This window comes from Dromaius novaehollandiae, chromosome Z (genome assembly GCF_036370855.1).
Source record: "Dromaius novaehollandiae isolate bDroNov1 chromosome Z, bDroNov1.hap1, whole genome shotgun sequence".
NCBI lineage: Eukaryota > Metazoa > Chordata > Aves > Casuariiformes > Dromaiidae > Dromaius > Dromaius novaehollandiae.
This window is the reverse complement of record NC_088132.1, coordinates 68137921-68161258: the sequence shown is the minus strand read 5'-3', so window position 1 is coordinate 68161258 and position 23338 is coordinate 68137921. Positions and strand designations below refer to the sequence as shown.

General features: G+C 40.3%; 1 protein-coding gene across 5 annotated transcripts; it reads left to right on the top strand.

Annotated features, from left to right (window-relative positions):
• Nucleotides 1-6299: 6299 nt before the first annotated feature.
• Nucleotides 6300-22404, top strand: LOC112992468 (zinc finger protein 131). Of its 5 annotated transcripts, XM_064502876.1 has the most exons (9): nucleotides 8422-8549; nucleotides 8629-9773; nucleotides 9993-10094; nucleotides 10842-10986; nucleotides 12494-12607; nucleotides 13130-13818; nucleotides 17036-17166; nucleotides 18875-19006; nucleotides 19682-22404. In XM_064502876.1, the coding sequence occupies exons 4-9, from the start codon at nucleotides 10853-10855 to the stop codon at nucleotides 20342-20344; spliced, it is 1863 nt and encodes a 620-aa protein (XP_064358946.1). In that variant the 5' UTR covers nucleotides 8422-8549; nucleotides 8629-9773; nucleotides 9993-10094; nucleotides 10842-10852; the 3' UTR covers nucleotides 20345-22404. The 5 variants fall into 5 exon arrangements, with proteins under 5 accessions (XP_025971356.2, XP_025971360.2, XP_064358945.1 ...); XM_026115575.2 differs by lacking the exons at nucleotides 8629-9773; nucleotides 12494-12607; nucleotides 18875-19006 and adding an exon at nucleotides 6327-6450 and having other exon boundaries at nucleotides 8411-8549; nucleotides 13130-13493; nucleotides 13596-13818; XM_064502875.1 differs by lacking the exons at nucleotides 8629-9773; nucleotides 18875-19006 and adding an exon at nucleotides 6327-6450 and having other exon boundaries at nucleotides 8411-8549.
• Nucleotides 22405-23338: the final 934 nt, after the last annotated feature.

Here is a 23338-nt window from a genome sequence, read left to right as displayed (position 1 = left end):
ACCTGCAGCCATTACTGGTTACTTCTGTGAAATTGCCTGTATTTTAAATGTTTACATGTGCTTGGATGAACATGTTGACTTGTCTGAGAATTCTCACACCAAAATGTCTTCACATTATGTTCTTCCAGTTCCAAAAGTATTGGCTCAACTTGTGGAACTTGAAAAGTGACTGAGTCCTGGTCCTGAGAAGAAATAGTCATCATGGCATGCCTGAATTTCTTTCCAGTCAACAGATGTTTGCGTGGCTGTTCATTCATCTTTCCATAAGGACTCTTGTAGCACTACAAGAAAGATGGATCCCAGTTTGGCATTTTACTATGGTAAATCCTCATCTCTAGCTGACCTCCATTTTCTTTTTTTTTTTTTTTCCCTGTCCGTCTCTTGGCAGAGAGACATGTTCAAAACATATATTACGTACATATTGGGCATATAGCAGTCTCAAATGTAGTTTTACTGAAATAGGATTTAAGGAGGCTGTAGCACCCCAGTAGAGCCTGCAGTCAGTGTCTCATAGTGGAACAGATGAGCAGCTCCTGTGCCCATCTTTAACCACCATAGTTTTATGCAGCTGTCCAAACTGTAAGCCGCATTTCTCTGAATTTCGCTTGTCAGCAAAAAAAAGAAAAAAAAAGAAGACAAACAAAATAGGGAGTTCTGCTGATCCTGCCTCACAATCTTTGGCAGATTTCCTGTGCGAGCTCAAGAAGAGGAAACAAAATATGAATGTGAAGTGAAAAAACTTGTAGCACTTTAAAAACTATGGCAAATGGCAATAAAGCTGCAGAACATTCTCTCAATACTGCTAGCAGGCATTCTGATGGAGAGACAGATCAGAAAACTAAATGCATAAGTAATCCTGTGACTGCAATAATAGCAGTATTTAACAATAAATACTTCTAGATTATATTTCCCCTTTCTTCACAACACATTGCTTGCAAAAATTTTAAGTTAATGATAAAATTTCTGATGATTTTTTAAACACAGAGATATGCTTGAAATAAGTTACAAAATATATAATTAATGGGTGATGAAGGACTAAAGATACCAAGTTCTCCTGCAGCCAAATGTAGGACTTCCTTCTGCATCTTTTGGTCAGGCAAATCATTGTGACCTCAGTGGCTCAGGCTAAGGCTCTTTTTAGCACCTGTTTGAGGGTTACAGTGTGGATAGCAGGTGAGGATGATCTTAAAAACTTAAATGACAGGATGGACAGAGGCCAGGGGGCCTTTCAAGAGCACATGTGCTGTGGTGGCCACTCCATCTGTGTAACTGCAAAGGGAGATGCCTTTGTAATCGGCACAAGTGCACTTAGCCACATAGCACACACGATCTTGCATGGATGGAAGGCTGTGCTAGAAGGAAAAAAGTTCTTGAAGGAAAAAATCTTCCCCTAGATATTGGGAACAATTATTTCTGGATTGCTTGCTTTCCCAGTTTCTATTGCTCCTAGTATTATCTTAATTGCATGTGGAGCATTTCTGATCATGGTCTCTAGGTTCCAAAGTAAACTTTCATCTATGATGAACATTTTAAGAATGTATCAGTCAGACATTATATCTTCTCAGCAATAATATAGTCCAGAGATCTACAGCTTTCTAGTAAGATGATATGGTCTGGAAGAAGAAGGAATTCAAAATTATCTGTTCATGTTTCTTACATGTATAATACATGGAACAGCAGAACTGATAGTGGAATAGGCCAAAACCTTTTCTGCTATTTTAACTTTAAGCCTTTTCAGATCCTACAGACTTCCACAGATTATTAAAGAGACCTAGAAAAACCATCACATTTCATGTCCTGATACACTGTGTTAACCTTTGTGTATCAAAAACACAAAACATTTTTGCAAATCAGGGTACAGAAGATTTCCTTTTGAAAATCTGGGTTACTGTTGAAGATGTGTATCTATATGTAGAATGTCTTTATATACAATGTGTATGTATGTTATTTCTACCTACAATGAACAATGCACATCCATACAAAATATAGCATGATATTTATTTACTGAAACACTAAAGCCATGTAATCTTTCTACATAAATATTCCTTAAGAGGTTTCCCAGACAAATACTGATCTAGCCAAGGTCTGCTGAATTTACATTCTGAGAAAAGGAAAAACTACCAAAGTACTTAACACTTTTATTCAAGCACTAAGTCATTGCACAATTATTTTAGGCATGCTTTTCATAACTCTACAGAATCCAAATCAATAGGGGTTTTGAAACTTATAAGCACTTAAGTTCTTAGACTTTTTTCTTCTACCAGAAAATTAGAATAATTTAAAAGAAAATATTTGGATAAAAAGGCTAGATTTTAATACTCCTCTCTTGCAGCATTCACCAAACACTGATCTCACTGATTTCACTAGTCAGCTAGTTTTTGCTATGCCACAGTATATCAGACTTGGCCTGGAGTTTGTAAGGCAGCAGAAAATACTGAGTAAACATAAATGCACACCCTGTACTGGCTGTTCATTTCCTCCAAAAACTTAAAGATAACCAAGGAACAAGCTGATATCTTTGCCTCACAGATGTACCATTTAAGGATTTTTAACATCAAACAATTCAGAGTTCAGCATGTGACAGTTTTTAAGCATTGCATTTTATAATTATCATTATCATCTTCACTGTCATTAACTTCTTACATCTCTCCTTCTCTCTTGAAATAGTAACAGGATGAGGAGAATTAATAGAATGGTTCTCTGTCACACTGGCTGAAGCACATCCCACCTTAATTTTTCTTTAAAAAAAGTTAAACAGTCACTGGTATTGTTTCACTGTGTATACCAATCAAAGGGGCTCTGTAGAAATGTTTTTCTCTTGCATAATAGCATACATCTGGCTTCCTCTAGGCATGACTGTACAAGCCATTGCACAATGGAGACATGTTGAGCCTTCTCATACAGAAAAGATTTCTTACAAATGATTGATATCACTACAGGAATGAGCAGCTGATTTTGTAAGACTTTTTTTATAAGAGAAGCTAGAAAAGGCCCCATTATAGTTATCAGGATTCTGCACCTCTTTGGGTCAATCACTCAGCCATAATGAGGGACAGTGTGGTGAGGATATACATCTGGGCATGTACGAGTACACTGAAAAGCTTTCAAAACCATTTGGGGAGCCAGACAGGAATCTCCAGCAAGTTGTGTCTAGGTCACAGACTGCTTGGTGGATAGCCTTCGGCTGGATAATATAATGGTCCTTTTGGCCTTCACTTAAAACGTGAAACAGCTGCTTTTGGAAAATGGTATCTACTCAATGCTGCACATAAGCAGGTCTTCTTAATAGTTGGTTTCACATCTGCAGTTTATTAATTCCTTCATTTCTTCAGACAAGAGGGTTTTTTTATTAAAGAATGGAAATGCAGAATTCACACTTTTCTATGATTAGTTTAGTGTTCATTTTGCGCTCTCTGCTGCTCTCCGCCACTCCCTGGGAGAGCCTGCAAACACTCAGTCTGGTTGAACGTTCTCTACTTTCTTGACAATGCAGTAAAAAGCTCATAGCTGGCGGGAAACACCTATTCTTCCTATGCCTGCTATTATTCTCAGCTGAATGTTGTGTCCAGAAGTTTTACCAGGTTATCTTAACAAATACAGATTTCTCCAGAGTGCTGCTGAGGTGACTGTGGAAAAGGCAAGTGACATTTTATTAGGAAAAAAGCACAGGGGGTAATTAGCTATAGAAATGGCTAATATGGATTGAATAGAAAGGATATGGATAAAGATCATTTGGATGCTACAAGTGGTTTGCTTAACATTTTTTTCCTCACATAAATAAACTATAGACCAGGTTATTTTGAGACTTAAAAATAAATTGTATTGGTTTGTAACACAACTCTCACAGATCCCAGAGGTAGTTCGGGGCAAACACTGCACCCATCTCTAAGAGAAGAAAAGAAGAATCTGAAAAGTTATAGATCAACCAGTCTAATTTTATCTTTGAAAAGCTTTTGGACAAATTATGAGTTGTCTGCTCCCATCCGACCTGCAACAGAGCAATTAGAAGAGTAAAGCCATAGGCAAAAAGTAAAGAAATAAATACTATGAAAGATGTCAGGGATGTCAGGGAAAAAAAGCAAATGGTCAGAAAAAAACATAAATTGATGAAAAATAAGCAAACTATCAACCTGGACTAGATAATGAGAAGATGTTGGAATGGAAAGACTGAAAGATTGTCAATTGTTGTACAGCGTTTTGGTCCTGCAGTGGTAACTTCAGCATTATTTCAATTTGAATTACAAGCTATTCAAGATACAGTACTGCAACTAAAAATTACACTCATGATGGTTTAAAGTGAACCTTTATACTTACTAAATGCACAAGGATCAACATTCCTAACGTACTCCCACATACTAGAAAGCAAGAATGGGTGTGGCAGACAACTCCTAGACAAAAGAATAGTCAAAACAGACTTACTAATACAAAAAATAATTTTATTACATTAGCAAATCTATTGAGCAATAACATGAGGAAGTAAGAGGGACTTTAAACCTCTTTACGTTATATTACAAACCATCAGCACTGATAAAACTGGCAATCTTTCTGTATTACTATATGACAAAACACTGAATAAACACTTAGGAATTTATGTATTAACAAAGACTATATACAAACATTAAAATGAACTTGACTGAATTTTTATTTTATTTGATGTTGTAGGATTTCTGTGCTGAGCTGCTGCATCAGCTTCACTGGCATTTGCACTTTTAATGGAGGAGGAACAGGGTGAAGAAAATCATGTAGGTCTGGTGTTTGGGATAAGTGCTCAGAAAGTTCATAAAACAAGTTCATTAACAGCAATTATGTGGGTAAGCTCATAAGAACGTATAGCCATTGCATGTGGCAGCTCTTTTATTGCTATGATTGATGTAAAATAATGGCTCTCAAAGGGATGATCATTGTTGGTTTTGATAAGTTAAATCATTACACGGGCTTATTTGGATGAGGAAGTTTTCATTTGGTGGTAACACATGAAGTCCTTGCTGACTACAAATGCCCCAGAAGATTGGTGGCCTAGGAGAAAAATCCTAGTTTCATGTTGCCAACATTTGACAAGACACTAGAGGGACGGGTTATAGTCAATAGTAGTGACTCACTGTTTTCTTTTCCTAAGGCATCTCAGCCAAATGAACCAGCAGTTCTGCCAGAGTTGCTACATGCTGCTCAGCTATTTTTTTCTTGCTCAATTTAATGGATGAGTTGTGGGAACTCAGAGCTACACGGGACAGAGCCAGACCACAGAAAGGAAAGCTTAAAACTGCTGAGCAAAATGTCACTGCAGGGTATGATAAATAGTGCAGGCATTTTTGATGCTACTTAATGATACTCATTTTGAATAACAATTATAAAATAAAAACTACATGGTGTGTCTGTCTTACATAGTTATAAAAAAAGGTTGTTTCATAGAGGAAAGATGGTGCAGTGAGGAGTAAGAGCTGAAAAAGAGGATCATGTGAGTGTTGGTTGATTCATGTTTGTGAAGGCTGGAGGCGAAAAGTATTCCCAGGCCCCTGCTACAATCTGATTTTCAGAGTACTATGGCAGATCCCACTAAGTAACATCCTCGCTGTCATGAAACACAGTAACGAAACTTTCCAAAGCCTGTCTGGAAGAGCAGGCACAAGCATTTTGCTTCCACAATCAGAACAGACGCATACGAGGGGTTGGGGTTTTTTTGATCTTGTGGCAAGGGCAGTCAGATATTGCAGTGCCTGTGATTACAGTGGTGCTTTGCACAGACTTGTTGCTTCATTTACGAAACTAATGAGAGCAGACTTGAGGTCTGGGAAGAAAGACAGTGTTTAATCTTACTGTAATAATGCATTTAATTGCATTTTCTTTCATGTTCTGAAACCGGTCCTGCCCTGCCGGGGAGCAACACCCCAGGCCGCCACCCGCCGCCCTGCACGGGCAGCCGCTGGCTCCCCCGCCCCGCCGGTCGGCTCCGCTCGCCGTCAGCCGCCGCCGGGGCGCCCGGCGCAGCCCCGAGCCCGAGCGGCACGAAATGGCGACGCGGCCACCGGCCCCTGCGGCTCCCCCGCGCCGCTTCCCACCAGCACTCACTGCTCCCGCGAGGAGGTGCCGCCGGCGCGGCTGCTGATGCGGCCCTGGGGAAGGCACGCCGGGAAAGGCCCCGCCCGGGCGAGCCGCCCCGCCGCCGGCGCGGCTCCTCCCCGCTGCGCCCGCCCCCAACGGCCGCCCCCCGCCGCGGCGCCATGGCAGCTCCCCGAGACTACAGCTCCCAGCATGCACCGGCCCGGCTAGCCCCGCCCCCCGACGCCCGCGCGTCCTGTGGTGTTAAAGGTGACGCGGCCGTCACTTCCGCCGCGTGGTGCAGGCCGGGAATGCGAGTCGCGATTGGCCGGCGCCCGCCCCGCTTTTCGGCGTGCTGGGGAGCAGGAAGCGGCCACGGCAGAGCCGGCGCGGAGGGGCGAGGGGCTCCTCGCCGTAAGTACCTGGCGGAACCCCCTCCCCACCCCCGGGGCGCGCGCGCCGCCGGGGCGCGACCTGGCCGGGAATTGAAAAGGGATCGATTTAATGCGCGCTTTGATGACGTAATAACGACTAACGAGTCGGCGGTGCCGCCGAGCGCACGGCTCGGCCGGCCCCGGCCCGCTCCCCGCCTCGGGGGCGCCCCCTCGGGGTGCTTGCGCCTGCCGGCGGTCCCCCACGCTGCTCCCGGAGCGTCCGTGCCCGGCGGGCACTCGGCGCTCGCTAGGCCTTCCGCCTTCTCCCGCTCCCGGGACTCGGCGGGCGCTCATTGGTCGCTCCGTCCGGGGCGGGCTGAGCCGCAGCCGCGCGGTTGGCCGGGTTCCCTTGACTGCCACCGGCTGCCGCCAATGGGGCCGGGCCCGGGGCGCCGGCGGCGCTGTCCGGGGCCGGGCGCGGCGGCGGGGCCCGGGGGAGGCGGCGCGCGTGGCGCCCTCGCGCGGCCGGGAGGGGCCGCCGGCGGCCTCGTGGCGCCGGGCTGGGGGCGCTGCGCTGCCGGCCTCTTGTGGAGCGTTCTCCTTTTGAAATCAAACACGGAGTGTTTCCCCTCTGTCCTGACCCAAAGGAGCTGCTCTCCACAGGGCGGTTTGCCTGTCGTCCTCCCCAGGCCCGCGCGGGCTCTCCTTCTTGTGATGCCTGCGGAAGGGTGGCCAGGGCCGGGCCCCTGCTCAGCCTGTCTGCTGCAGTAGCCCTCTGCCTGCCTGCGTCCCTGTGGGGTCCCTGTAGGCAAAGGTGATGTTTCCTCTAGTGCCTGAGACAAGAGGAGTTCCTGCTGTGGTCCAGGAGCGTAGTAGTGATAATATGGCTTAAATTAAGTAGTTATTAAGAGCAGATTGTAAATTTTATGCATATCATGTGAAATTCATGTGATTTCACAAGCTGATATGGTTAAGTCAGGTCAGCAGTTGATTGAGTCTTCCAAGAAAATCTAGGTAGAGAATCAAGTAGTATAGTTTCTGTCACTCACCTGTAACTGTTAGCTGGATCTCTTCTGCCCATCTCCCTTGGTTTCTTGATTTTCCCCCCCCCCCCCCCCCCCCCGCCTTGGTATTGTATTGCTCACTTCTGCATTTGAAGTACTCATGATGTCATTAGACATATGCTGCTATGTCGTTTTTCTTCAGTATCACTGAGTTTAAAATGACAATACACAAGTAATACAGTGGCAAACACTTTTTTTTTTCTTTTTGTATTAAACTACTAGCTTTGTGTAAACTTTGAGGGAATTATACTTTTAACTTCAAGTCATCTATCCTTGTATGACTTGTCAAAAATGAACATGAGAATTAAACAATGAAGTAAACCATGAAGTAAATGGCTGACAATCTCCTGCGTGAGACTTATGTGGGACACCAGATGATAAAAGAAAGGCAAGAGTTGCTGGTCATCTTGGGCTCACTGTAACAGAAGTGAAGTGAAAACAGAAGGAACAGTATTCTTTCACTTTCACCTTGCCTTTCCCCTCCTCTTCTCCTAGGCTGGCCTTCTCTGAACACTTTAAGAGCCTGGCATATCTTTTGCCATCCACTTGGCAAAGTACTGATAACAGGTAGAACTAGACTTCCATAAGCAAATGCTTCTGCTCTTCTCTCTCTGTCTCCCCACCCATGGCAAAATGACTCTTCTCCATAGGACAATTTCTTTTTTTTTTTTTTTAAGACACAAGGAAGAGTCTGTCTTTTGCTGAAAACAAAAGTTCCACAATTTACTGGTCTTTGTATATAAATAAGGCCATGCTCTACTTCGTTAACCCTAGTATGTCCTACCTGCTAGCTAAAATCAAGTGAACAATTCTGTGTTTCTGTTGGTTTTGTAGTCTATCAAATTCTAGCTAGCTGATACCTGTATACTAATTTGACTGTGCATAATATTTACCGAGTGGTACAGTATTCTTATTCTGCTGATTTATCTTTTGTAGACCAGTCCTTTTGCCATGGAAGCTGAAGAAACAATGGAATGCATCCAAGAGTTCCCCGAACATTATAAAGTTATTTTGGATAGACTGAACGAACAACGTGAACAGGACCAGTTTACAGATATCACTCTGATTGTAGATGGTACGTATAGGCCTATGAATCAGTTGGTATACCGAGAATTCTGAAAGCTGTGCTGGGAATCTGTCCATTTTTTTCACAGGTCAGCTGTCAAACTGGACTGCTTAATAAATAAATAAATAAACCATCCTGGTTCTGTACAGGTCTGCAAGTTGCATGCAGACTTCCTTCTTTCCTTCCGAAACCTTGGAGTGAACAGAATGGTTAACTGCCTCCAGCAGTGGTTAATAAGAGTGCTTCTGCTTTCCCAAACAATGGGCTAAGTATTTTCAGAAAGAAGTCCACTTTGAAACTGCTGTACTATATTTAAGATGTTGTCTAAGTATTTCCAAAAGATTGTTAAAATATTTCTCCCTAACTTGAGCCAACTGCTTGCATGTAGAGAACTTGTAGGAACTTTTGCGCTTGCCCCTTGAAACAAGATTGCCTATTTGCTTCTCTGGTATCTGCCCGCTATTGTAATGTAGAATTAAAATAAGGTACAAGAATTCAACTTTCTATGTGTTCTAAAGACATAAATATAAGCTTAATAAGCACTTGCATCTTCTGTCTCCTTTTATTTCATAAGAAAATGAGGTGTTTAATATATCACATAAGGCTATTTCTTATCTTATCCTGAAGATGTCTTAGAATGGATGAGCCCCTCAAGGGATGATGGGCAGCATCCACCAGGACAGATCTAGCTGGAGTAAACCCAGTTGAACTCCCTTGGGGGGGAAAGGCCCTGGATTAGAAAAAGGGAAACAAACTGGGAAAAGATTACTTTTCTGGAATCTATCACCATAGTTTCACTAGCAGTGCTTGCTCAGAACTTTCCTGGCTCCTGCTCTAGCATTAACGAATCTTTTGTGGTGAGCAAAACTATTTGCTTGTGCAGCTGTGTAGTTCTAATCGAGGTTGTTTCTCATATCTCTTTCCTGTGGAGTGTTACGAATGTTCGTGTCTGTGCCCAGGAGAAGGCCGGTGATGGGGAATGCCCAACCTGGAAAACAGGAAGGACAGCAGAACTACAAGGGTGTCTATGCTGACTGAAGTGGTGGTGAAATGTAGTGGTCTGTAAGCGCAGTAGAAACAGAGGACAACTTGGATAAAACCTGAGAGCTGAGCCTAAAACATAGCAAGGGGGAAAAGTTCTCACAGAAATTGCCCATAACTTAAATATCTGAAAGAGAGGGACTCTGCAGTGAATTAGTCTTCCAGCTGATTGAGTTGCAGAGCTTCAGCAAGGTCAGTGATGTGAGCAAGGCTTTGCACAAGAAAGGACAGACTGCCTACAATAATATCCCATGTTGCAAGGAGCTACATTAAGTGACTATGTGCTTCTAGGATGGATTTGTAGCCTAGGTTCTGCAGCCATTCTCTTTTCTGCATCTGTTCTGCATCTGTGATTGTTCTTTACTATGAATAAGGAAGGTATTATCCTGAACTGAAATTTTATGTCTCTAGGTCACCATTTCAAAGCTCACAAGGCAGTTCTTGCTGCCTGTAGCCAGTTCTTCTACAAATTCTTCCAAGACTTCACTCAGGAGCCTTTGGTGGAGATAGAAGGTAATCTGATTTATGCAAATAAAAACCTTTACAGTTCTGAATTCAATCTGGAAATTAATGTGTTGTTGGTGGCATGGACCGATGTGCATGGTTGGTTTTATAGTTAGCTTTCTGAATATCAGTTCTTGAGTTGTTCTGAGGCAGCTATTGGCACTGGAAGAAACTACCCTTGAAGAAAACTTTAAAACAAACAAACAAACCCCCCCAAATCTTTTGGAAGGGGAATTGTGTTCTCTTTTCCTATATGTTCCTAATAGAGGTTGCAGTCCCTGTGTGTTTTTAGGACAGCCCAATATATCAACCTTTTCCTTGATAACAGCCATACTGGTCAGACCAAAAAGACCCCCAGTGGTGGTCAGTGGCAGATGCCTTGGCGGAGTGAAGAATAGGAGAGACACGGAGCAATACTTCCCTGGTAGGCACGTCAGCCTCCAGTAACTTGCTGCTCAGAGGTCTCTTGAACACAAAAAATATCATCTCTGTCTCAAATGAATGGTCTTTTGCGGGGGGGGGGGGGAGATTTTTATTCTTCCTTTATGATTATCTTAGTGGCTTGACTCTGTAGATTTTCCAGGTTTCCATGTTTCTACAGTAGACTGCTTAATCCAACATGAGCCTTTCAAGAGTGTCAGCTTCATGAAATGGGCAGCCACAGTATTATGAGCCTAATGCTGGGTAGGCAAGAATGCAAGACTTGTCAGACAGATAAGACTGACTGAAACTGTTGTTTTTCTTGCTTCTAAACAGGCGTAAGTAATATGGCATTTCGTCACCTAATTGAGTTCACCTACACAGCAAAACTAATGGTCCAAGGGGAGGAAGAGGCAAATGATGTTTGGAAAGCAGCAGAGTATCTACAGATGTTAGAAGCAATCAAAGCACTTGAAATCAGGTAAACTCATAGGTCTGTCTTTCCTCCTAACCACTGAAATGCCATGTCTGAGGAATCTTTTTACCAGAGCTAGCTGCTAGTATTTTGCAGCACTGTTCCTTATCCTGGAGCCTCCTAAACTTCTGTAGGACCATATACACTTCTACAGTAAGGTACGAGTAGGAATTATAAAGGTTAAAAAGTGAATGTCGCATTCTTTGGACTGGAACTCAATGGCAAATGACATGGCTAGCAAATGTTGCAGTTACTGTAGGCTATGACTTTGTGGTAACTAATACCAGGTCCCTGCCCATACCTGATTCAGAGTAAGTTTGCTGAGTGCACGGTGACAGTATGTGTCTTGTAATTAGTCTGCATTAGCGAGTTTGTGCTGGTGTTTTGATTTCACATAGCTTTTTACCATTTGTGAGAGAATAGGCAGTGATCTTAAAGCTTCTTGGTGAAAAATAATCTCAAATGTCTTGAACAGATGTAATAGTTATAACCAGTTTTATACTGGATCAACACTTAATCAAATATTGCTGTGCTACCTTCTATCCAATGCTAGGAACTGTTTTCTGTCACCAAACCACAACCTGAGAAAAGCAGGTGCAATTCCCATCATGCTGTTTTCCTTTCCTTTCACTCTTAAACACAGAATATTCTAATGTCCTCATTCCTTCTGTATGCTGTACTGCTCTTCCATCATGAAAGCAGAGAGGGGGACAATAAATGGTTCCTGGTCTTACAGTCATCCTTGCTGTCTTTTCTAAACCTTCTGAGATGCCTTTGTGTCAAGCTTAAGGAAAGGCTTTTGGTTCTTCATCTCCCCATAAACACATTAGCCAAGGGGACAGCACTGGGCCAGAGTTCTTATAGTGGCACCAACTAATGTTTTGTTTAAAACCTCCATAACATGGTACATTGGAAATTAGATTTTTTTTTCCCCAACATCCATGTTTATTTTTAAGTACTTACTCTGTGGATTGCCAGCAGAGCTGAATAAGCGTGCAGGGTTTTTTTTGGTTTTGTTTTGTTTTTCCTATATAGAAAAGATAGAGGATTGTGCATTTCTGGTCCTATCCTCTTACTCCCTTCTCTTCCTCCCACTGTCTTGGACATTATCAAGATTAAGCCTAGCAGCATCAAAATATCTTTTTTCATTTGGGGGGAGGGGGAGAGAAACTAAAAAATACTCCAGAGTTTTTTGTTTCCTTGAGAAATTGAAAAGAAACTTGAAAAAGTGTGTTTTAATCAGTATAACTTTGAGCCAGTGTACACTGGTGGAGCTGTTGGAATGGGATCCAGATTAGCCCATTGAACTAAACCGTCCAGCCTGCAATTATTTCCCACTGTCGTATAACATTATGCAGTTTATTTGTTGTCCATCACTAGTAAATGTTGTAATTCTTAAGTTACGAGGAAACAAATGTTTTGTTCAACAGACACACATGCAAGCCATTTTTTGATTAGAATTATTTCTATAATCTATAGAATTATAGATTTTTTTTTTTTTTTTTTTGAACAGGAGGAGGAAGAGAGCTGGAGTTTTTAAGCCCAGAAAATTGAAGAAATTGACTCTCTCCTCATCCCAGTATGAAGGTTTTTCTCATCTCAGCAGTCAGCTGTGTACTTTCCTGAAGTATGAGATGTGATTATAATCACTGTTTGAAGTCACAGCTGTATGTTTTTCTAACAAGTCATAGGCACTGTGGGCAATCATGTACTCTCCAGGGCTTAAAAAAGAAGGTGAATAGTGTAGGAAGGACTTGAATCTCATTTCTGAGAAGGCAGGCCAAAGAGCTCCCCTCTTCAGGGAAGTTTTCTTCCTAAGAGCAGAATTTCACAAGTTTCTTGGATAAACCTTTGTGATTAGGCTTACTGGTCTTTCTTTTTGATATGTTTATCTTTTAAGCAGAGCTTTTGAAAACGCTTCAGTCTCATGTCAGAGACTCCACAGCTTTAACCATACTATTTTACAGCTGTAGGAAATACAGATTAGGACAAATGACCTTCTGAAATGCATGCAGATTATGTGGTCTTTCATCGTTCAGCTCCTTTGAGAAACAGCTAGAAAGTGTTTAATGCAGAAGTTCAGTATCAGGCAGGAACTGTTAGGTAAGTGCTGGTGGATCTTAACCATTTTTATGCAAATGCTTTACAGGAACAAAGAAAATTCATCACCCTTAGAATCAAATCAAACGCAAGGTAAAAATAAACCGAAAAAGAGGAAGATAGCTGAAACCTCTAATGTTATCACAGAAACATTGCCATCTGCAGAATCGGAGCCTGTTGAAATTGAGGTTGAGATTGCTGAAGGGACAATTGAAGTGGAAGATGACAGCATTGAAGCACTTGAAGAAGTGGCTTCTGCAGAGCAATCCATAAAGTACATACAGACTACTGGTACATCAGATGAATCAGCTTTGGCTCTTTTGGCAGATATCACCAGCAAGTATCGTCAGGGAGAGAGAAAATGCCAGATCCAAGAAGAAGGTGACAGTGCAACTGATCCCTCGTGCAAACAGGTAGAAGGTATTGAAATTGTGGAACTTCAGCTGTCACACGTGAACAATTTATTCCGCTGTGAGAAATGTAACCGTTCGTTTAAATTGTTTTACCATTTTAAGGAACACATGAAAACACACTCTACTGAGAGTTACAAGTGTGACATATGCAATAAAAGGTACCTACGAGAGAGTGCTTTGAAACAGCACCTCACCTGTTACCACCTTGATGAAGGTGGCGCCAGCAAGAAGCAAAGACCTGGCAAAAAAATACATGTATGCCAGTACTGTGATAAACAGTTTGACCATTTTGGACACTTTAAAGAGCACCTTCGGAAGCACACAGGTAAGAGCACTTTCATTTACGTGTGGCTTTGGCTCCAGCATTTTGCATGTTTTGGTGAAGTAGAGAATATGTTAAGAGAAACACAGGAGCATTAACAGTGCATTAACAATATTTGGCTTCTAGTTAAACTAAAATGTTTATTTCTTCTCCCTGCCCTCCTATAAACTGTGAGGAATGGATGTTGTGGCAATTTATTTATATAATTTTTTTAAAGCTATTCCAAATACGCACCTTTTTAAAAGAAAGCCCTAATGATGCTTCTTTCCCAAGTGTATTAAATTTTAAAGACTCTTTTTGAAATTGGTTCTTGAGGCATGTTTAATTCTCAAAGTAGTTAACTTAGGAGATGCTTTTATTTTCACAATTCTATTAATACACTTTTCTGTTGAAATGAGATCTGAATTGTGAGCTTATTAATGGAATACAGTTTGGAGGACTTCTGGGCAAATGCCCATCGGTGCATTAGGCATAAACAAAATCATAGGTGAGATATCCAGAGCAATAAGGAAAGTTTAAACAAGCTGGTACAAAAGAAAGTTGTTAGGTGGGTAGTTTATTTGTTCATCTGTTCACTGACACAGCAAAATATTTCTATCAACTGTAGTAGACTTGTTATTGTAAAATCTGCCTCTCTAAAATCTGGATAGCATCTTTTGAGTACAAAATGACTCATGCTCCTTCTTCCTTTCTTGTAATACGGGAGGTTAACATGCTACTTCATCTCATTGAAAAGTTTGTACTATCTGTACAGGTACTGAACATTTTGTAAGCAATTATGAATATAAAATATATATGGGACCTGATTCTCCAGATGTTTTTAATGTCAATCATGAGTCATCAGGAAGAATTTAATGGAGGGTAGCAGCCCTATTCTTTTGCAGTTTGTTTTTGTTGTTAAAGCCTTCTAATTAGAACTTCTTTGTATCTGTGTATGGGACTCCTGGGTGTTGATATATGACACTGTATCCTGTCTACTCTCAATAGCCACTTAAAAGTAGCCATTATAAAAAGGCTTTAAAAAATCCCTATCCCCTACAAAGGAGGGGATGTTTCTTCATTAGGACCAAGCCAAGTAAAGGTACATAGAGAAGTCTTTTCAAAGCAAAGTTTGTGGTAGGTTACCAGAGTGATCCAAATATCACCACATGTTGGTTACTGTCGCAGCAAAGGGTTCTGGGGACAAAGCAACTTAGCACATCACAGGAAATGCAGGAAAAAACCTTCTATTGAACTGAAAGCTTTCCAAGCTCTGAATTCTGTGTGGCATTGATTGAAAACTAAAGTAAAATTAAAAGGCTGAGGATAAAATGTCCTACAGTGTGTGTGATCCTGTTGCTGCTTATTTACAAAACAGCAATAAACTGAAAGTAGCAAATGATGAAGAAATGGTGAAGAAAGACAGCCTATCAACGTAGGTAATCGTGTCTGATTAAAATTTGACGCTGCCGTTGTTCTTTCTCTTGTCTCAGCAGAAGAAAGTAGAAAGGAGAATCATGAAGTTTTTCTCGCACACATGCATACAGAGCCTTAAGCAGCTTCTGTCTCTCTAAGAATCTGAGTGAGAATAGAATCAATATGTCCCTGGCCAGATGGTGGCTTACTCCGAGACAATTGCCTTCAATATCATGTAACTCTGAAAGTATTAACAATATCATCTCCACAGCTTATAAAGAGGGAGGCTTTTTGGCCTGATCTCGTGATTATCTTTTTCCCCATTAGGAGAATGAATGAGATTTCACTTAAAATCATAAGTAACTCACAGGAGGACAAATTCTGCAAGGCTGCACTTAAATAATGTATATCCATTGAAGTCAATAGCTCTAACTTGTCTTATACAAGAAGAACAATTTACTTGTATAGAAGTTATTGTAAGAATGAAGCTGCTTCTCTGAAAATGTCTGTCTGATCTTGGTATTTTACAAAGCTTGTATCCCCTGGCAGAAAGAGACACTGAACAACTTTGATTCCCTCTGATTTGACTGGGAATTTTGACTGCTGAGTATTTCTCAAACAGGCCTTTTTGATTTTATATATATATAGATACATAGATATAGATATTTTTCCCTTTTATGAAGGGCGCGTGTACTCATGTGAGCAAAGATGGAAGTGAAGGAGTTACAGTTCCAAGCTGTCAAACTAATGAGCTCTGTAACTGCAGTAATCTAGACACAAAAAATATAAACTTAGGAAAATTTAATTAAGGTCTTTGCCATTCTGTGGTAAATCTAAGTTTTATGGGAAGTGTACTTCAAACTGCAGATAACATCATCCATAGAAGTGAATAATGGACATATAAATGGTTTGCATGCCTTGAATAAATGCTACCAAGCAACTCCTTTGATACACTTCTTCCCTAGGTATTTTAGTGGAAAAAAATAGCTGGGTTTACTAATATTTCCCTCTAAACCCGATTTAAATATTGATGTAGTATCTTTATGGTAATGAATGAATTAATTGGCATTTCCCACATATTAGGCAAATAAAAATCATTGTGCGTACTTTTATGAAGAACTCTGAATTTCTTTTGGGGAGGTTAAAAAGCATTTATTTGGGGGAAGCTCTTTCCTGTATCTGTAAGATTTTAAAGGATCAGCACTATATCGGACAATCTCCTCTCAGAATAAGAGCAGATCTCACTTGATAAGACTAAACTAATGATTGGGTGACACACTGGGGAAGAGGAACAAGTTGTCAGCTTTTTATCGAGCTCAGTTTCAGAAAAACACAACTTGTGAGCATAAGCTGAGTTATAACTCTTGAAAATAAAACTTTATTATTTAAATACTTCCTTCCTGAATAACAGGTGACTGTATAATTACTAGAGCTCAGTCTTTAACTGTAATTATTAAGTCAAAATATATTGCTATTCTGTGAAATAATTTAATGAAATAGCAGCTATTTCTCTAAGTTCCATAAATACCCAGCTATGCTTTAAATGGCACCTGTAATTATGTTAAATTGTCTTTTTCTAAATGAGAGTTTTGACTTCACATTAGGTTTGCCCTTTTATTTACATAAGTAAAGGTTATATAAACTGCCTTTCTCTTATTCTGTAGAATACTCTAGTTGGCCACCTCTTAACATTTTTAAATGTTTTCCCCCAAGTCTTTACAGCATGTTTCTCATTCTATACAAAAGGGGGAGGTGAAAAAGGGAAAGCTGACAGAAAGCTGTTTTTTTCATATATACTTATAAATCCCTGTGCCTGTCTTACTAGGTGAGAAACCATTTGAATGTCCAAACTGCCACGAACGTTTTGCTAGGAATAGCACACTCAAATGTCACTTGACAGCCTGTCAGTCTGGAGCTGGAGCTAAAAAGGGAAGAAAGAAGCTGTATGAATGTCAGGTGAGTAGTAAAAGTAGGGTCTGAGGCTAGTCACCTGCTTCCTGTGTTGAGGAAGCATGGGAATACTGAGTTGGAAAGGCAATGAGAAATAGTTCTTGGAGACATAAACCCACTCTAGTAAAATAACTATAAGGATCACATTCAACTATAACATGCAGATAAGTTCTTATATCTAGGTAGTTCCATTTAACACGTGGAGCTTCATAACACTTTGTTAATCATAGAGATGCTTGTGGGTAGGTATGTGTTTAGCTGCATTTTACTGATCTTTCTGCTTCCTTTTCAAGGTTCTTGATGCACTGACCTAGGCCTTTCCTGCTTGTGAGCATGCTTCACTAAAGTCCAAAATGCAAAGTACTATTTTATTTCCTATTTTATTGTTCTTCTGTTTGATACCCAATATCTTGACTCTGTCTGGAAAGTCATTCCAACTCATGACAATCTGTAGTGTCTCTTAAGTGGACATAAATGCTGTAAATGGATAGCTGAGATATTGGATGCTACTTATAACTGACGTTCTAAAAGCTGTTCAGAAGAATATTACTTAGCTTTTAATAATCAGCTTTCAAAAGCTGGAAGTGTGAGAACTGAGATTGGTTGTAGGACTTTTATTTACCTTTTTGCTGTACCAACACTTACAGTCTTTAAAAGAACACAAATGTTTTGGGGTTTTTTGTTGTTTATTTTTCCCCCTTAAGACTCTCAGCTCATTCAGTTAACAGAACAGCTATGCTTTGAGGTTAAATTGGGTTGCATATTGAGGAAATTGCTGGACATCAGCTTTATTTGTCTCAAAAGAGAGGGTGATCTCATTCATAGAAAGTAGAGAACACATTAGGAGATAAATGAATTCTTTGTGTTATTAATCAAATCATTTAACCAGAAGTTTCACTGGTGCTGTTACATCATTTAGTAGTTATGCTACTCTGAAGTTAGTCCTTGAGAGCGCAACTGTCTTAATGATAAATTTAAGTCTATAGGTCTTGGACATAAGAACTACTTATACAGTTGTACATAATAGTTTCAAACTGAATGTACTGTTTTGTCTTTGCAATCCTTCAGTTTAATTGCTTTGGTTTATAGCTTTCTGTTTCTAAGGTGATACCACTTCCTTCTTTCACAACTGTTGTATGGATTGATGTTTCTTAAGCCCTCAGCAACTACAGTAGTTCTTAAATTTTTCATAAACCTTTCTGACTCTAGAACTGAATTTGAATAGTCATCAATAAGAAAATCTTAGCTCACTGAACAAAGAGGAGAAAACAAAACTATATTTGTTCAATGAGCACTTTTGGTGCTTTTTGCGTATTCTGTGTACTGAGTTAGGCCAAGGTTTATGGCAAGAATGGTAATTATGTACTTAGGCATTAGCGATAGTCATTGCCTTAATGTAATGACTGACTAATTTTGAGTGCTTGACTGTAAGATTAGTATTTTAAAGAGTGTAAATACAGCTTCCTTCTTTCTGAAGTGCAAACTGGGGGTGGGGGAATGCATCACTAGCTTGGTTTTATCAGTCTGCAACAGCAAAATGGTGATATCTAGCTCCATTTCAGAAACCTGTTCCTTGAGTTAATCCCTGTCAGATATTCCATTGTCTTTCTGTGTTTATTGCTGAAAACTAGGAGGAGATGGAACCCTTTGTTTCAAAAATATTTGCTGACAGTGAAGGAGTGTTGAAACTTGCGTTCTTTGCTTCTTTCTACAGCCCAGAACACTAGCATGGACAAGACTCTTGAGCCTGTTTCTTTACCCCAAGCACAACTCTGTGCCACTTCTTTGTCTCTTCCATCCTGGCACCTCATCCATGTCTGCAGTGTCCTTTTGTATCATTTTCAAGGTGCTTACCTCAGTGCCAGCTAAAAGAAATGTGCTCAAGTGCTTTCTGAAAACAATGCATCTGCAGTGTAGGCAGCACTTTCAGCTGGAAGAGACTTAAGGGATGACATTTTCAGAGATCTCTTATCTGCTGAAATCACGCTTTGCATATTTTTTGAAATAGCAAAATAGGATAGTTTGCTCTAGCCAGTTAAACCTCAATGCTATGAACAAATGAAAGCTGATGAGGAAAAGTTGGCTAGTGGTACTGCATCTAGAACTTTAGTAAAAGGTCAGTTTGTGTTATAGTTTCATCACACAGTATTTTTATATAAATAGCTTTCCACCCAAAATTCTAGCACCAGAATTTTATTGGGGCATGATTCTGTATGTGAATTTCACATGATAAGTTTAAATTAAGAAAGTGGTCAAATGCTGCACAGATGCATAAATTCTGGAGGTGTCCTGTGTATGTGTAACTGTGATACACTGTTTCTTAAGAAAAACACACACAGCCCCCAAAAAGCAGGCATTCTGTGTGTTTGAAGTTGTCTTTACAGCTTTGACCTCTAACATGCATTTTTTTTTTAATCCAAGTAGCAAGAAGCTACACTACGTAAAGCCATGATGTGCAATAGACAGTATGCTTTGTCATATTTCAGTTGTCACTGTTTAACATACTGTATCTTTGTTTCAGGTGTGTAACAGTGTGTTCAACAGCTGGGATCAATTTAAAGATCACTTGGTAATACACACAGGTGACAAACCCAACCACTGTACCTTATGTGATTTGTGGTTCATGCAAGGCAGTGAGCTGAGAAGGCACCTCAAAGACATACACAATATTTCAGAACGAATAGTGACGGAAGAAGTTCTTCCAGTGGAAGCTGTGGAAGCAGAACCAGTAACGTCAATGACTATAATAGAACAAGTGGAGCAAGTCCATGTGCTACCAGTAATTCAGGTACAAGTGGATCCTGCACAAGTAACTGTGGAACAGATGCACCAGGATCTCATACAAGACAATCAAGTGAAAGGCACACAGATAGATGAACTGCAAGAACAGGTACAAATTAGTTACTTGGAAGTTGAACACATTCAGACTGAACAAGGTGCTGAGGTTCATGTGGAGCAGTTACATGTTGAGCATGTAAATCAAATACAAATGGAAGAAGTACAGGCAGAACTTATAGATGGAACAGACCTTGAACAAGTAGAATATGAAAATGTTGATCAAGGAGAAACAGAAGAAAAGGAACCTAGTCCAGTAGACGATGCAGATAAGGAAGATCATGAACACGCTGAAGACTTAAAAACTCAGCAATTAGTAGACACACAGAATGAAAAGGTGGATGACTAGGACAAATAACCACACTGCGCAGGTTTAGGAATGAAATACCAAATTATTTTTGTTAACTTCTACATTGGTTTTTGCACCGTCAGTGATCAGCTTTCCAATATGTTGTCCTTAGGAAGCTGGAGAAGTGGACCAAAGTTATTTTTCTTCATGTACAACTAAATATCTCTTATACATGAGAAATAGCTTTCCCATTCACATAGTACCAAGGAACAGAAACTACCGCAGAGATGAATAGCTTTGTGAGGATTTTAACAATGAATTGCCTGTATCACTGTTCTACCATGCCAAGGTATATATAAAAGTAATTTGACCTCTTTTCCTCTTGCCATAGAATCGAGCTCTTGTTACAGATTTGCAGGGTGTCTGCAGCAGAAGAATTAGTTAAAATCTGGTGGGTTCTAATGTAAATGGCCAATTGGATACCTTTGAATTTTCTAGGCAAACTGTTTGCCATCCAACAGCAGTGCTGTGTCCTAAGAGAATCCTTGCTTTCTCTTAATCTGAGGAGCTTTCTGTCAACCTGGTACTTCTGAACTTTCAGGCTGGGGAGAAATCATGGAGGTCTTGGAGCACAAAAATCCTGTGCCTTTTCAACACTGACTGATTAAACTTCCACAAAGCTCCTAGAGTGTTCAAGAACCTAGTGCGGTTAAAGGCAATGTAGGTAATGTTATAGTGCTTTATATTTTTGCTTAAAATTGTCAGCAACTGATTTTTTGCATTCAATTTAGATTGGGGGAGGGGGTTGAGGGAGAAAGTGGATTCCACATGGAGGCAGTGGGACACTTTAAAAGGGACACTTTAAAATAGGAAAAGCTCAGTAGGATCTGTGGTAAACATGAGCTGGAAGAAAGCATCCTACTACCAGACTCCTCTTTTATAAATTTTTCATTTTTAAAAATTACTATGTTTAAACATAGAGAAAGACTTGTCTATATGGTATCAGGTTCCTGGGGTTTTTTGAAATGAAATTCTGACACTTGACACAAAGATGTTGTGCTAAAAATAAACTTAAAAGCCATAGGTATGAGTGTTAAACTGTGGATTAAAAAGTAGGAGTGTAAATATTTTAATCAATATTAGACAACAAAACAATACCAACCATGAAATGTTGCATTATTTCCTTCATCCAATAAGTTAGGAAACAATTGAGTGAGGAGATGACTGTTTTACAGAGCAATTACAGTGCCAGGTCCAAGTGTTAGGAATCAATCTCATTCTGATAAGATAATAGTTCATTACTGTAAAATTACATTTGTTTAGTAAATACTGATCTGGCTGTATTTTTCAAGATGCTCAGAACTTCTCATTTTCAATTATTGCCTTGAGATTAGAGGTGTTTCATATATCTCAAACTTCTTTCCCTTAACTGAAGGGGTAAAATTATGCAAGAGTTCTCTAATGCTCTGAGTAATCCTATAGATCTTAATTAAGATTTATATTCTTAATTAAGAAGTGTCAGTCTTCTCCAAGCGCAGATTTCCTCAGACTTGTTCAAATGTTTTTATGTAGTCTCACTCAAAATGATTCTTGTGTTTTGTCATACCATCTGAGAAACTGTTGCACAACAAACATGGATCTTGATTAAAATTGAAACAATTTGATTAATATAACTTGCATTCTTTCTTTTTATGATGCTTTAAACTTTGTTTTTTCTAAAATGCAAAAAATGTGATGAGATTTTGAGCAGAGGGGAGAATGTGGCCCAGTGTTAATAATGAAAGTAAAAGCTGGCATTTGTATTTATACATGGCTTCTGATAAATCATCGCACCCAGTTTAAGTTTTTAATCATTTAAAAACATCATCTTAAATAAGCAGTTTACATTTTTGATGGAATTTATTTAGGTGGATTGATTTCTGTTAGCTCCTGCTCCATTCTTTGGTAACAAGCAGGGGACAACAGCCTGCTTAGTTAGCTGCACAACTGATTTTTCTTTTAGGCAGTTTTAAAGCTATGCGTATAAATACAAGATCTGTATCTGTGGAATTAAATGAACAGAATGGCCGGGTGTCTAACCAATGGAACTAAAACATAGATAATTAAAGGTCCCAGATGAACTGAGAAGTTGTGTGGTATTTGTAACAGGGCCATGCTTTGGTAAGTACAGTTGAGATTTTTGTTCTGTGTTTGATCTCCCCTTTTCAGCAGCTGTCAGCTTTCTAAGTGAAACAGCTCTCAAACTAGGGAGCAGGGAAGGGATGTTCTGCTGCTGCACCCAGTGCCACCTCTATCCAGATTCCAGCTGAGCCTGGGAGCGTGTTGGGAGACTGTGCAATCCCTTATATCTTCAGCAAGGGAAGGAGAGGAAGCCAGGCCACTTTCTTCCTGTGCAGAGAAGGAGCCCAGGTCCTAATTGGGATTTGTACCCACAGTGTTTCTTTCTGAGGTGCTTGGAGAGACAGAGGTTGCCGTTCAGTGTCTAGCTATGCGAGTGGAGGCTATGTGGGGTTAAGAGTTTGAGTTCTGGGGGGAAGGGGTTGGTTGAAAGGCCTGAGGATGTGAAAGGGACTTCTCAAGTAATAACTCCACTGGAAAGTGTGTTTCTTTTTGCAAACCCTCTTCCCTAAAATTTCCTTCCGAAGTGTCTGAAGCCCCAATTGCTGCCCTCTCAGGACTGAAGTCAATGGAGCCCCCTCCTATGTCATTACTGCAACAGCTAATACTGGGGAAGGAGAGGTTGTTTTAGCAGTCAGAAGTTCTAGTCACTCTCTCTTGTGGCTAGCTTGGCATGATCTTTCTGCCTCAAACATCTGTATATATGCACATATCTGTCTGTGACTCTTTCTGGGCTCTATATACCCACACGCCTTTGGAGTTCTTCTAAATACATACATGCTTTTGGTCACCAAGTTTGGTATTGTGTACGATTAGTCTCTATTGTACGTACAACAGGACGGCGTGCAGATGGACTTGCTTGGCATGTAGAATGAATGGTTGAATTTGTGTAGAATGAAGTTCATCTGATAAAGCAAATGAGTCTAGGTAGTGAGA

What these genes read in the sequence shown, in the direction of transcription:
- LOC112992468 (XM_064502874.1), top strand. Translation starts at nt 9,983, where the DNA reads ATGTCTCTAGGTCACCATTTCAAAGCTCACAAGGCAGTTCTTGCTGCC. An exon ending in ATCAAAGCACTTGAAATCAG is followed by an intron (nt 10,987 to 12,493) that starts GTAAACTCATAG and finishes TTTTTTGAACAG; the next exon opens with GAGGAGGAAGAGAGCTGGAG. An exon ending in GCACCTTCGGAAGCACACAG is followed by an intron (nt 13,819 to 17,035) that starts GTAAGAGCACTT and finishes CTGTCTTACTAG; the next exon opens with GTGAGAAACCATTTGAATGT.